Source organism: Phocoena phocoena, chromosome 6 (assembly GCF_963924675.1).
Source record: "Phocoena phocoena chromosome 6, mPhoPho1.1, whole genome shotgun sequence".
NCBI classification, from domain to species: Eukaryota; Metazoa; Chordata; class Mammalia; order Artiodactyla; family Phocoenidae; genus Phocoena; species Phocoena phocoena.
The window spans coordinates 106,436,945-106,448,973 of record NC_089224.1 but is presented as its reverse complement, the minus strand read 5'-3'; the positions used below and the strand labels follow the sequence as shown (position 1 = coordinate 106,448,973).

Below are 12,029 nucleotides of genomic sequence, written 5' to 3'. Positions count from 1 at the left end.
TCCTTGAACAACCAGCTTATTTTTAGGTTGTCCGTAAGGAAACTGCTGACTCAGAACCAAATCCAGAATCTCCGCTTCATGCAAAGCCTCACCCACAGCTGCACCCTACTTTGCTATCCTGTATTTTCATTCCCTCTTACTGTTCCCCTTCCGTTCTCACTTTGTTACATGCATTTTTGCAGCTACCTTAAATCTTTCTGGAATAGGTGGAAGAGAAATGAGCAAACGGTCAGACACCTAAACATCTAAAAGAATTATAAGGAAAAAAAAAAGGGAGGATACCATCATCTGGGACTAAAGTAGAAGATGTTCAGGAGAGAGAAGATATTCTTTAAAAGAAAACTAACAGCCACTAAAAGTTCTGACAAGGAAACTTAGGAACTGGGGCTTTGGGACAGAATCTAGAGAAATCAACATGGCCCGGCAGCAAGTCCTCCCAGAAGAAGATCTTAAGGGCATGTAATTGAGGGAGACACACCGATAAGAACATCGCCAGGAAAGCATGAGCCCATGAGCTGCCACTTATCACAAGTAAGGACAATTTAAACAGTGGTTTGCCAACCCTACTATATGCAGGTTACAGAGTGAGACAAACCAGGTGCCCACCATTTTATTTCATCTACTCTTTCAAAGAAAACCATCCTCAAACCCTAAGGAGTGAATAACATGGTGATGGGGAATTTGAGGGGCAAGAAAGGTGAGCAGCCTGGTGCTTTCAAGCTCAGTCGGTGTCTGCGGGGCCACTTGGCGCAAAAGATAAGTCTGTGGTCTCTGAGGAACATCAGTGGACAGGAGGTTCCAGGAGACTGAACAACAGAAAAAAATCATGTCCTCAAAAAGGGATAATAAGATAGTTATTGATCTGTGGCCTGGAAGTGATATCCACTAGAATTTGAAAGCGTATGATGGGTCAGAAGACTTGCGAGCACTCAGAAAAGACGGCGAATCACTGGAATCTGCAAGGCTTCCCAAGAGCGTGACAAGTTAACATCGGTCCTATGTTGTTTCTTCTTACGAGCGCAATATGTGCGATCACAGAAAAAGGAGACACCGCAAAGAAACAGAAAGAAGAGCAGGAAAAATCCAGTGAAAACCACTATAAACACCTCGGCATGTGCCTTCCCAGACCTTTAGATGTATTTCTTAAAATGAGATCACACTGCACGTCCCGGCTGTCACTTAACAGCATTCATGCACATCTTTTTATCTAAATCAGAACTGTTTCTGATGCTTGAGAAGTTAAGGCCACTGTATGGATGTTTCATAATTTAACCACTTGCCTTTATTTTAGACATTTATGATATCCCCCCCCGCCCCTTTTTTGGGTATTATATTTAAAAAGCAGCAGTGCTCGCCCTTGTGGATAAATCTTTTTTGCACATCTGTATTTTCCAGAAGAAATTCCTGGAAGAGGAAGTGTGAGGATCAAAGGTGTGCTTCATGGCCATTTTGATGAGGGTACAAGATGGCAGAGAAGGGAATAAGCTTCTCAGGATTTCAGCACCATGTTCCTCACCCCAATCCTGTGGGAAAGAGAGAACTACCCACTGGCTGGACAGTGCAGAACAGTCGGCATGCAACGCTGACGGGACGCGTGGTACCCCAGATGGCCGGAGGGATATGAACATACAGTAAGACAGCCCTGCTGAACACGGGAGCACCGCGCAGAGATGGGCTGGGCTGCTCAGAGATGGTGGCCCAGACACTGTAGGGTTGGAGCAGCAAATCAGGACGATCACCTGCCCCAGAGGTCATAGAGGGTACTCCCAGGCAAGGCAGACACTAGGCTAAATGCTTTCCTTCCTCTCCCCTTCCTTCCACAACCATTTCACGAGCACCTCTGTGTGCTGGGGACAGAGCTACATGCTGTGCCCACCGGTCTCTCAGCAGCTCTGAGCAGTGTCTCTCCCTCTGCAGGCAGGACAGGGATGAACTGTCTCAGTGAAAGGTACAGAAGAAATATATTAACAGATATGCCCTTGGGAAAACACTTAAAAGTACATATTACTTTAATAACCATACGTATAAATTAAATGTAGGCTGCTCTTCAAACTTCTAATAACATTGTTTGGAAACCTACTTATCTTAGGAAGGGACCACAAGCAAGGGGAGCAGTAATCAAATAGTTTCAGGAACGAACCAGAGCAGACCAGGAGTTCGCACCAAAGGCTCAGTGCCTGACGTCCGCTGCGAACGTGTGCCAGAGCTGCTTGGGGAGGAGAACAGTTTGGTGATTCGTTCCACTACCAGCAGAGCGCCAGACATCATGGCTTTGGGCACTGTGCACGGGCTGGGGGCTGGAGCACATGCTGCCTTGACTGTTTTTGGAGTGAACCACTGAAACCTTAACTTCGCAATACCAAACTGAGACATGCCACTCAGTGCCAAATACTGTTGGAACCGGGGGCGTGGGGGGGGGGGGGGGGGCGTGGTCTCTGCTCCCTTTTAGCCAGAATGGCTCGCAGGCAGGCTGCCGCTGGGCAGGCTTCCCAGCTGCACGCACCACGGCTGCCAGTGTTGAGTTTGCCGGCCTTACGGAGCCTGCGGGTCCCGCAGGGCACGCCTGGCAGCATCACAACAAAGCAGTCCTGGACCCTGGCTTTGATGCTGCCACCACCGAGGAGGCCCGAGCTGCCTGCTGCCCTGGGCCACAGCCTCGACTACCTCTGTTTGGAAGATAAAATCCAATTGACTGACACTTACGCAAACGTAACAGGAAGTTTCTGAATGGCTTCCCCTGCGTCTTGAGACTGTTACCTCGGTATTGCTAAACTAACAGCTGAAATGAACCCAGACAACACCTCATCAAAGCCGCGGGGCGAGGAAGCAGTGGCCCAGAGGCAGACAGGAACATTCCTGCCAAACCAGAGGAGATTTTACTCTGTGGGCCCTTCTCTGCAGAAACGTCAACAGCTGGGAAAGCCATCAGTGAATCCAGGTACGGTGGGGGCAGCCGAACCCCGTGGCTGGAAAAAGATTTGCGAGCTGGAGGGGAAAAAAGTCATCTGCTGTGATTGAGCTCTCCTTATGTGCATTCGGAACGGGGCCGCCCTGCTGGATTTCACAGACCTATTTTGCACCACTCTGCCACTAGGCATCTGGGGAAATATTCAGCTTTTCTACAAAATAGGTCATCTTTCCACACTTGTTATGCTCCTTGTCGACTCTGCTGAAATAGCCAGTGCACAAAAGAAATTCTCCCTGGAGATGCTTCTCTTTGACCACACGTTCCCACTGCCCTGGGGAGCTTGGCTCCTGGAGAAAAGCCAGGATGAGGGCTTTGAGAACATCCCCGTCCTTCCCCTTCCCCTTCCCCTTCCCCAGCAGGAGCGCCACCCAGAAACAGAACGACTGGCCTTTGCTCATACTTCCAAACCTATTAGGGCGTGATCATAACAAGAAAAACTAATGCTGACACGACTTAGACCATTGTTCTATTTCATCTGTTTAGTAACCTGAAGTTGCAATTTTTAGAAAAAAGATTACCTTTCAAATAACCGACTCATTATGGTACATGAATGAATGCCATGTTCCCGTGTTCAAAACATCACTCACCATTAAGGGTATGTGCTGGTAAGTGGCACCCACTTGCCATTTCCCCCTTATATACAAACGCCCCCCAGCTGGAGGCCCCGTATAATCAGAGTCAAGTTTGTGGGTCTCCTCAGCTCTTAGCAAGTCACCTGCCCCGCCAGGCACCTAATGAATCTCAATTCTGTAATAAGGCTTGTTAAGTTTTTTGAAAAAGGAAACCAGGACTGACCAAGTTCCTGCCAAGGTAACACTATCCACTTCAGGGCCGAGTTCAGAAATCACAGACTCATACAATGGGGCCGGGGGTGGGGGAGACGCCGGCACAGCCGCTGGTCACAGACCTGGCTTTGAGAAGTGAGAGATGAGGACAGACGTGGATACGGAGGGCAGGCGGCACCAGGCCTCAGGTCTGCGGGGTCCCCAGTCCCCGCGGGGAACCTGCCCTGGATCTGGCAGGTGAAGGATGTGGTGACTATTCTCTGGAAACCTCCCTTCAAGCTTGTGAAATCCACGCATTGTTTTTCATCAGTTTCAAAACATGCTGAGGATCTGGCCTTTCACTAAGCGCTACGGTGACACAGAGGAAAGGGAAGGCCTGGTCCCTGCAGGGAACAGGCCCCCTGCAGGGGTAAAAAGAGAGGTAAGACACACAGATGCCGTTAGCAGCCAGGAAGCACGTAGAGGGAGGCGGTGCCTGGGACACAGACGCGCTAGCTGGCCCTTCGCAGCGGCCGCACGTACCTGATATGGCATACAGATTGGAGTGCTGGTACCCATAGTCAGCCCGAGTGCTGTTCCTGCCTCGGAAGGTAGCAGGGAGCGTGAGAGAGATGTGCCTGAGAAAGACAGAGGAGAAAAAGGAGGTTACAGGGTGCACGGAGCAGTCCCCAAGGCTCAGAAAGCACAGGCGCCACCAACAGCCCACAGAGCCCGGGAAGCGGGCAGTCCTGGGGACCTCCGCCTTCTCAAGCAGGACTTGAGCTGCCCCACCAGCTCGAGTCCCCCTAGGAACTCAGAAGTTTCCAGACATCAGTGGCCACTTTTTTCCATACAGGGAAGGACATCCAAGAGGAAGAAAGGGTTTCCCAAGCCTTAAGTGACGTGGCAGGTGACCCGAGGAAGTGGGTGATTTAATCTTGATCTCTACCCACTGGGCAAAGTGCACCAGTGGGACCAGGATGCTCAGCTCTGAGCGCAGGACTTGGTTTGCCCTGTTGTCTTGGTCCCATTCCCCATCCAGTGGCTTCCACGCCTGTCCCGTGGGGCTGTAGAGGGTCACAGCCCAGGAAGCACTTTGTGAACGAAGGCGTTAGGTGTTATTACCACGTGTGTCCAGGAAACGAACGCCCACTGAGAACCACAATGGCACGTTCCCCCGAACTGCTGTGTCCGCATGTCCCCCTCAGGTGGGAGCACACAGCAGGTGCTCAGAAAGTACCTTCCATCGACCCAGCTCATCTTTTATGGCGCAGGCGTTGGCCATTAAGGCCCACGCTGCCCACACATAAGCAGGTATTGATCAAAACACATAATCCACTTGTCGTGGTCACCAGCTGCCTTTAGCGAATGCCGAGAAGAAAGGTTACAATGATAGGAAAACCATTTAAAACCCAACAGGTCTGGGGGACAAAAGCAACACAACTGCCTCTTCGTGGTGTGACTGGGGGTTGGTTTGAAGTAGCTCAGTAGCCTGAGCTCTGGTCACACACAGTCATTTCTAAAACGGAAGAGGGGTGGGTAATGATCACATAAAGAAAGCTCACGTTCTACATGCTGCCCTTTCCACACGACAAACGCGTGACCTCCCAGAATGACTCTGGGCGGGGCCTGTTCCCATAGGCCCTGGAGGAGCAAACATCTGTGCCACCGGCCCGGCTGGACCAGGGAGCTGGGCCTTGCTGAGTGTAAGTCCTGTGTCCACGGCTCAGTCCTGACGAACTGAGGATGCAGAGGCGAGCTACCCCCTGCAAGGAGCTCTCAGGCTGGGGGGACAACGGGGCAGGAACAAGCCACTGTGCCACAGGACACGTGCTGGGAGGAGAATAAAAACCACGTGCTGAGTGAGCACGAAAGCAGGCGGGTGGGGCTTCCGGGGACACTGCCTCAGAGGAGGTTGCCGGTCTTACAGGAGGAGACAGGAGCGACGGCAGTCAGGGAGAGCTGACTCTGCTGCAGGGTAAGGCTGCCTGTGGGAGACAAAGCCGGGGCCAGACCGAGAGGACACCAAACGCCGCACCAAGGGCTCATCCGCTTGGACGAAGGTTCTCACTCTCCATTCTGCGCGTCACAGCACAGATGCAGGCACTACTGCTAACCATACAGACTCACAGTCCCAGCTCCGGGGAGTCTGGTTCAGTGGGCCTTGGATGCAGCCCAGGAATCTCTCTGACAAGCCCCAGCAGTGCCTCTGAAGACACGCCGCGTTTGGGAACCCTGGGAGGGAGAGGAGCAGGTGCAGAGGGATTTGACGCAGTTGATCGATGCCTCTGACCACAGCACTTAGTCAATGAAGCTGAGCAAGCAGAAGAATGAGTTACTGACTGTGGTTGTGGGTGAGCAGAGCTAAGATGGTGACAGGCGACCCTGCAGAGAGGGCTCGCCCTGAGCTGGGCCCCGGCGTCTACAGATCCCAGGGTTCTCTCGTGGCCCCGCACATCGTCCCCGCAAGGCAGGTACAGGGCCCGGTGCACAACCATTGGGGGACCTGTCAAATGTCATTAAGAATTTCAAGATGGCGACAGCGGAGGCTGAGCGTTAAGCCAAGCGCGGGGCCCTCCTGAGCACGGGGCCCTGTCGGCACTGCACCCACTGTACACCGAGGGCTTTTCCAGGAGCTGGGAAAGAACTCACACCCCGAGACTGCTGTGCCCGAGAGCCCTAAGAAGGTGCATCCCACCTAACTAAGGACACGGAACATCTGCACGGTGCGGCAGCCGCTCCAGGAAGCTCGCAGAGGAGGTGGCGTGTTGGCTGAACCTCGGACGACAGGTGCACCTGGGTGACTGCACAGAGGGCCTCCTCCTTGGATGAGAAGACAGGGTCAGCCCAGCCATTCAGCTGTTAGAGATGGTTGAGCAAGCCGTGGCCCACATCAACCCAGATGGGTGGGGGAGGGGGGACTTGGGGCGGCAGGACAGGCAAGGTCCCTGCTTTTGCAGAGCTCACCCTGCAGCGGGGGACACAAACACGTCCATGAAGTTACAGGAGCAACGGCTGACGCAGGGCAAGCAGGAAGACTGTCCGCACTCCCCCGAGGAAGTGCTGTTCCGGTGGGGAACTGGGGGTGGGCAGGGTTGGCGGGGTGAGGCAGGGAGGGGCTCTGGGGCATCTCCTAAGCAGCAGGAGGTCTGGCTGAGGGGGGACCTGGAAGGAGGCCGGGGTGGTCAGGGCCTGAAGGCTAGGGAGAGGGTAGGGGACCAGGCTGAAGAGAGCTTCGGGGGCCACGGCACCCAGGACCCCACACAAGCTCTAACTTTATCCTGAAGGGTTTTTAAGCAGAGAAGTGACGAGATCCAACTTACAATTTTAAAAGATGACCTGCTTGAGGGAAAGTGAGGGAAAAAACCGAGATGCCACGGTAGATGGGAACAGAGCAGCCAATCACAATGAGGACTGTCATGGAACTGCAAGCACTTATGCAGCACCTACTGCATGCAGACTCAACAATTCCCATCAATATCGCCTGCTGTGACCCTCTAAGTGAACAGTTTTGGGGTAATTCTACGGCCCACGGAACTTAAGTGTATGCTAGAGAATCAAGCTGCCCAGTTCCTCAGCTGCCCTGTCCACAGGGACTTCCTGGCCGAAGCCTGCCTCTCTGGGGCAGCAGGTTTTGCCTGGCTGACCCCACTCTGCAACTCCTCCTTCCCTGGCCTAGTTCCTTCTGTCTCACAGCAGCCCCTCCTGGCTCCTCCCCAACCTTGTGAGGGTTGCTGTTGGCAAGGGCTCTGGTTTAGTGTGTTCTCTCACTCCACACACTTTCCCTGGGCAACCTAACCCACATCTGTACCCTGGTTTTAGCCGTCCTCACACACCAGCCCGCCTCTCCAGACTCTTGTCACTGCTTACCCCTCCCTCCACCAGGAAGAGTGAAGGTCCTGTACGTCTCTGAATCTGCCACGTTTTTTTCCTGCCTCAGCCTGATTCTTCAGCCACCCCACTCCCTCCTCCTAGAATCCCCATTTCCTCCCTTACCTCCTCTTCAAACTCCCCTTCGTCCTTCAAGACTCCACCTAAGCATCCTCATTTGGTAAAACCTCTGCTGGGCTTGTCCCAGGCTAGATTGGGTGTCTGTGCGTCCTTTCTCACTCCCGTTATCCCAAGACACCTTCTCAAGAGCAGAACCAGATCAGATCAAGCTGGTACCCCATTTTCTAGGACAATTTCTTCCCCAGGGTAGACAATCATTGAACAAATGGCCGTTGAACAAATCGAGTGTTGAACCTACGGCATTAAAACCCCTGGATCTTTTTGGATATGAACTGCTGCTGCCTCTACTATTGCATTTTCGCCTGTGTGTTTGCTGAGTTAGACTCAGGGGGTCTCTGCGAGACCCATGACACCACACATCCCACTCCCCTCTGCTACAGAGGAAAACAGGTATGACGTAAGAAGTCAGTGGTGGCAGCAACCAGGAATTTACAAGGGAAAAAACCGAAAAAGTTTCTGATCACATACGATAGACAATGTGGGGCTGATGCGGTAAACGGGAAATTAAAAGAGATTTCAAGTTGCAGGCCTGACTCTTTTACAGACCAGTTGCTCAATAGGAATCACTCAAATTGAAATCAGGTTACCAAAAACTCCAGCTCTGGTGGCTGACGGTGAGGGGGATGGGGCAGCATTAAGATCAGACAGTGGGACGGCCCCCGGCCAGAGAGGGCTGTAGGGAGAGGGGTCCCTGCACCACAAATAGCTGCTGCTTTTGCATTTTCACTTCTATTGTTCCTGGACATACGGAGGAAGGGACGTGGGGACAGGAGAACGAAAAGGCACTCCGAGGCCTCCCGTTAATGAGAGTGGACAGTTTGGGCCGAGGAGACAGATCACCTGTAGTTAAATCAAACCAAAAAGTCCCCTGCTGAAGGAGAAGTGGCCCAGGGGCGCTCAACCTCCTATCAGCCTGAAAGTGAGGACGGACAGGAACGGCCGTGCAGTCAGCCGAGCCTCAGAGCGAAATGAGATTCTAATTCCTCAGCATCTGGTGGGGACCCACCTGCCAGGTGCTGGGCTGGGTTCCTTCACGTATGTCACCTTGTCTAATCCTCTCAGCAACCTTTTTAGGCAGGAACAATCACTTTCAGTTAACAGAACAGGAAACTGAGGCCCTCCGAGACGAAGCTGACAGAAGCGCGCTAGAATTCATGGACAGGTCGGTCCACGTGTCCTCTGGAGGTTACCATCCTCATGTAAAAGTCGCCCTGACGGATCATCTTTACCATCAGGTATGCAGAGTGAGATCACTCAACCAGGAATCTGGGGTCCACCCTGAGATGCCCGGGGAAACCAATGAGGCCAGGGACTCAACCTGTCTGCCACTTACTAGCTCAGTGACCCTCACAGGTCACAGTCCCTCTAATATGGGAGAAGGGGGGCTTCCCTGGTGGCACAGTGGTTGAGGGTCCGCCTGTCGATGCAGGGGACACGGGTTCGTGCCCCGGTCCGGGAGGATCCCACATGCCGCAGAGCGGCTGGGCCCGTGAGCCATGGCAGCTGAGCCTGCACGTCCGGAGCCTGTGCTCCGCAACGGGAGAGGCCACAACAGTGAGAGACCCGCGTACCGGAAAAGAAAAAAAAATACCCTTCTAATATGGGAGAAGGGAAAAGCTACAGGCAGATTTGGACACCCAGTGGAGGCAGTGCTGGTGTAGTGGTGAAGAGTACCGAGCCCAGAGTCCACCCGACATAGGTTCAAATCCCAGTGCCACCAGCAGGGGCTGGGTGCCCTTCAGCAAGGGGGTGTTGCCTCCCAGTGCACAGACGCAGGCAGAGCTGACAGCGCAGCACCAGGACGTGCCAAGCACGTGGCAGTACGATTCCTGTTCTGCTTCTTCCCCTTCCTGCCCTCCCTGGCACTGTTGTAAGCCCTGCTCGCGCTCGCAAGGGACTCAGTACAGGACCACTATGAAACGCCTGTAACCTTCCCTCTGCATTAGAATGAAACCTGAGCTGCCCCACGGCTGGAGGTCCTGCCAGTTCTGGCCCATCCCTCCTCTCTGACCTGGGCTTGTCTGTGGTCCCTGCACTCACACCCTCCAACCTCACCAGCTGCTTTTGGTCCCCTCCTTCCCTCACTCACATTCCCTCTTTGGGGCCTCTGCACTTGCTGTTCCTGCTTCCATCAGGCACCCCTCGGGAAGCACCCCGCCTCTCTCTGGTGGCACTCCCCCTCGACACTCACTTCCCTTTCTGCTGAGCCCTTCCCGCTTAACAGGACTGTCGATTTGTTTATGTGTCACTAGGACACGATCTCCGTGACACTTTCTCTTTCCACTGTATCCTTAGTGCCTACAACAGTGCCCTGCACACAGTGGGCATTTAAAAATTATTAGGGAGAACCCTAGAAGATTACCTAATGCTGTTGAATGAACCAATGAATCCACTTCTGACCTGCAATTAGAGATCATTTGGGGAAACTTATAGGAATTCCTTCGTGATGGCATTGCTTATAAAGCCAAAAATGGAATCAAATTCAGTATCAAATAATAGGGGACTGCTTAAAAAATTACAGTACAGCCATCTGATAAAATATTTTACAGTCATTTAAAATATTTTAGAGACTACTTAATAGCCTGAGCCCATGCCCATTACCATAGCGCCTACTGAGAAAAAATATAAAACCCTTATTTTTACACTTGGAATTATAATCAGTTAACCCAACACTCTTTGGCTTACTGCCCATAACCTGATGCCCCACTCATGGCACTGGGTGTTGCTGGAGGAGGAAAGAAGGAAGAAGCCAGGCACTTCAGAAGAACATGGGCGCTACAAACTCAGCTTTTCTGAAGCACCTAAGCCAGGGGAGTTACAAGAACGAGTCTCAAACAAAGCTGAGACGGCATCAAACAAAGCTGAGAGCAAGTCCATGACCATGATGCTGGCTGGGACCCCCCAGACGGCAATTTCAGTGGAGTCATTTCAATGGGCCCCAAAGTTGTTGATCACTCTGTGATCCCTCTAGATCACTCTGTTGATCTAGAAGAGTGTATTTTAGATTTTAAGAGAGTTCATAAAGATCACCAGCAGGCCAAGGAGAAGTAAACCCAAGAACTCAGGAAACCGGCTCTACCTGGGGTGGCACCTAGAGATGAAGACCCTCTGGTACCATCCCCAGTAGGTCCTGGACCACTGGAACAGGGGGCTGACCGTTAGAGGCCAGCAATTTCTGCCACTTGACTCCAATGATGGATCATGATTCCAAAATCTGTTTGGCAACCAGAGAATTCCAACTAGGACAGCCCCTGAATCCTAGGGGAGCTTTACCAAGCTTTCCTCCCTGTCCTCCACCCCCAGAATGGCCCAGAGAAGACAGGGCATATCCTGCAAGCCATCACGTCTCTCTGCACGGGCCCTGGCTGTTCCGTAATAAATAGGTCAGCATCGCACGTGCTGCCAACCACAGCTCCGGCTAAATAGAGGCTGAGGGAAATTCCGTTTTTTTCCCCCAAGTCAGTCTTTGGCGCCTTATTCAATTAACATGGCCACTAAGCCGCAGACAGCTCCATACAAAAGCCCTTCAGTTACAGAATACATTTTATTATGTGACAGTAGTTGCCAGCACGATTTATTTCCTTTGATGGGATTCTGCTTTTTCCCTGTTAATTTAAATCTGTATTTTCTAGTGCTGATTCCAGGTCTGTGTGAATTTTTAAAATGTTACCATTAATCTTCCGAACCCAGTGGCCACATGTAATGAAGATGGCTCTGCCCAGGCAGCCGCGATGCCGGCTCTCCTCTCAAACTGTTGGAGGGCAGCGCTGAGGGGCCTGTGGCTGGTACGGCAGCGGTGGACTCGTGGTTAGAGACAGATGTCACTTCTATCTTCCACCCCCGCGTGCGCGCGCACACACACACACTTGCAACCAACAAATTTGGTGGTGTTAAATCACAATTCCCATTCTGTTTTCTGCCTATATCAAAACCCCCTTCTGCGTGCGGAAGCAGTTTTCCATGTGTGCTCCAGGGACCTCCAGGGGTTCCTCAGACTCTCTCAGGGAGTCCACGAGGTCACCACTACTTTCATAATAACACCGAGACATCACTTGCCTTTTCCCCTCTCATCCTCTCACGAGCAGACAGAAGAAACGTCCAGAAGCTTATGAGGATGTCATCACTCTGACGTCTGCTTAGGTAGTCTCGTGTTTCACATTTTTCTCAGTTTTAATTTTTAGTAAGGGAAATATAAACATAACCCACATCAACAAAAGCTCTTTTGAATCCTCATTTTTTTTTTTTTCTCCAGCAGGATGGAATCCTCAAGTTTTAAGACTATTAAA

General features: G+C 52.1%; 1 protein-coding gene across 1 annotated transcript in view; it reads right to left on the bottom strand.

Moving 5' to 3' along the window:
* The window catches only part of MVB12B (multivesicular body subunit 12B), a 177,044-nt gene that overhangs the window by 71,279 nt on the left and 93,736 nt on the right, over nt 1-12,029 (bottom strand). Inside the window, exon 7 of the mRNA XM_065879486.1 lies at nt 4,276-4,370. Coding sequence (XP_065735558.1) covers nt 4,276-4,370 — 95 coding nt within the window. The remainder of the gene's footprint in view (nt 1-4,275; nt 4,371-12,029) is intronic.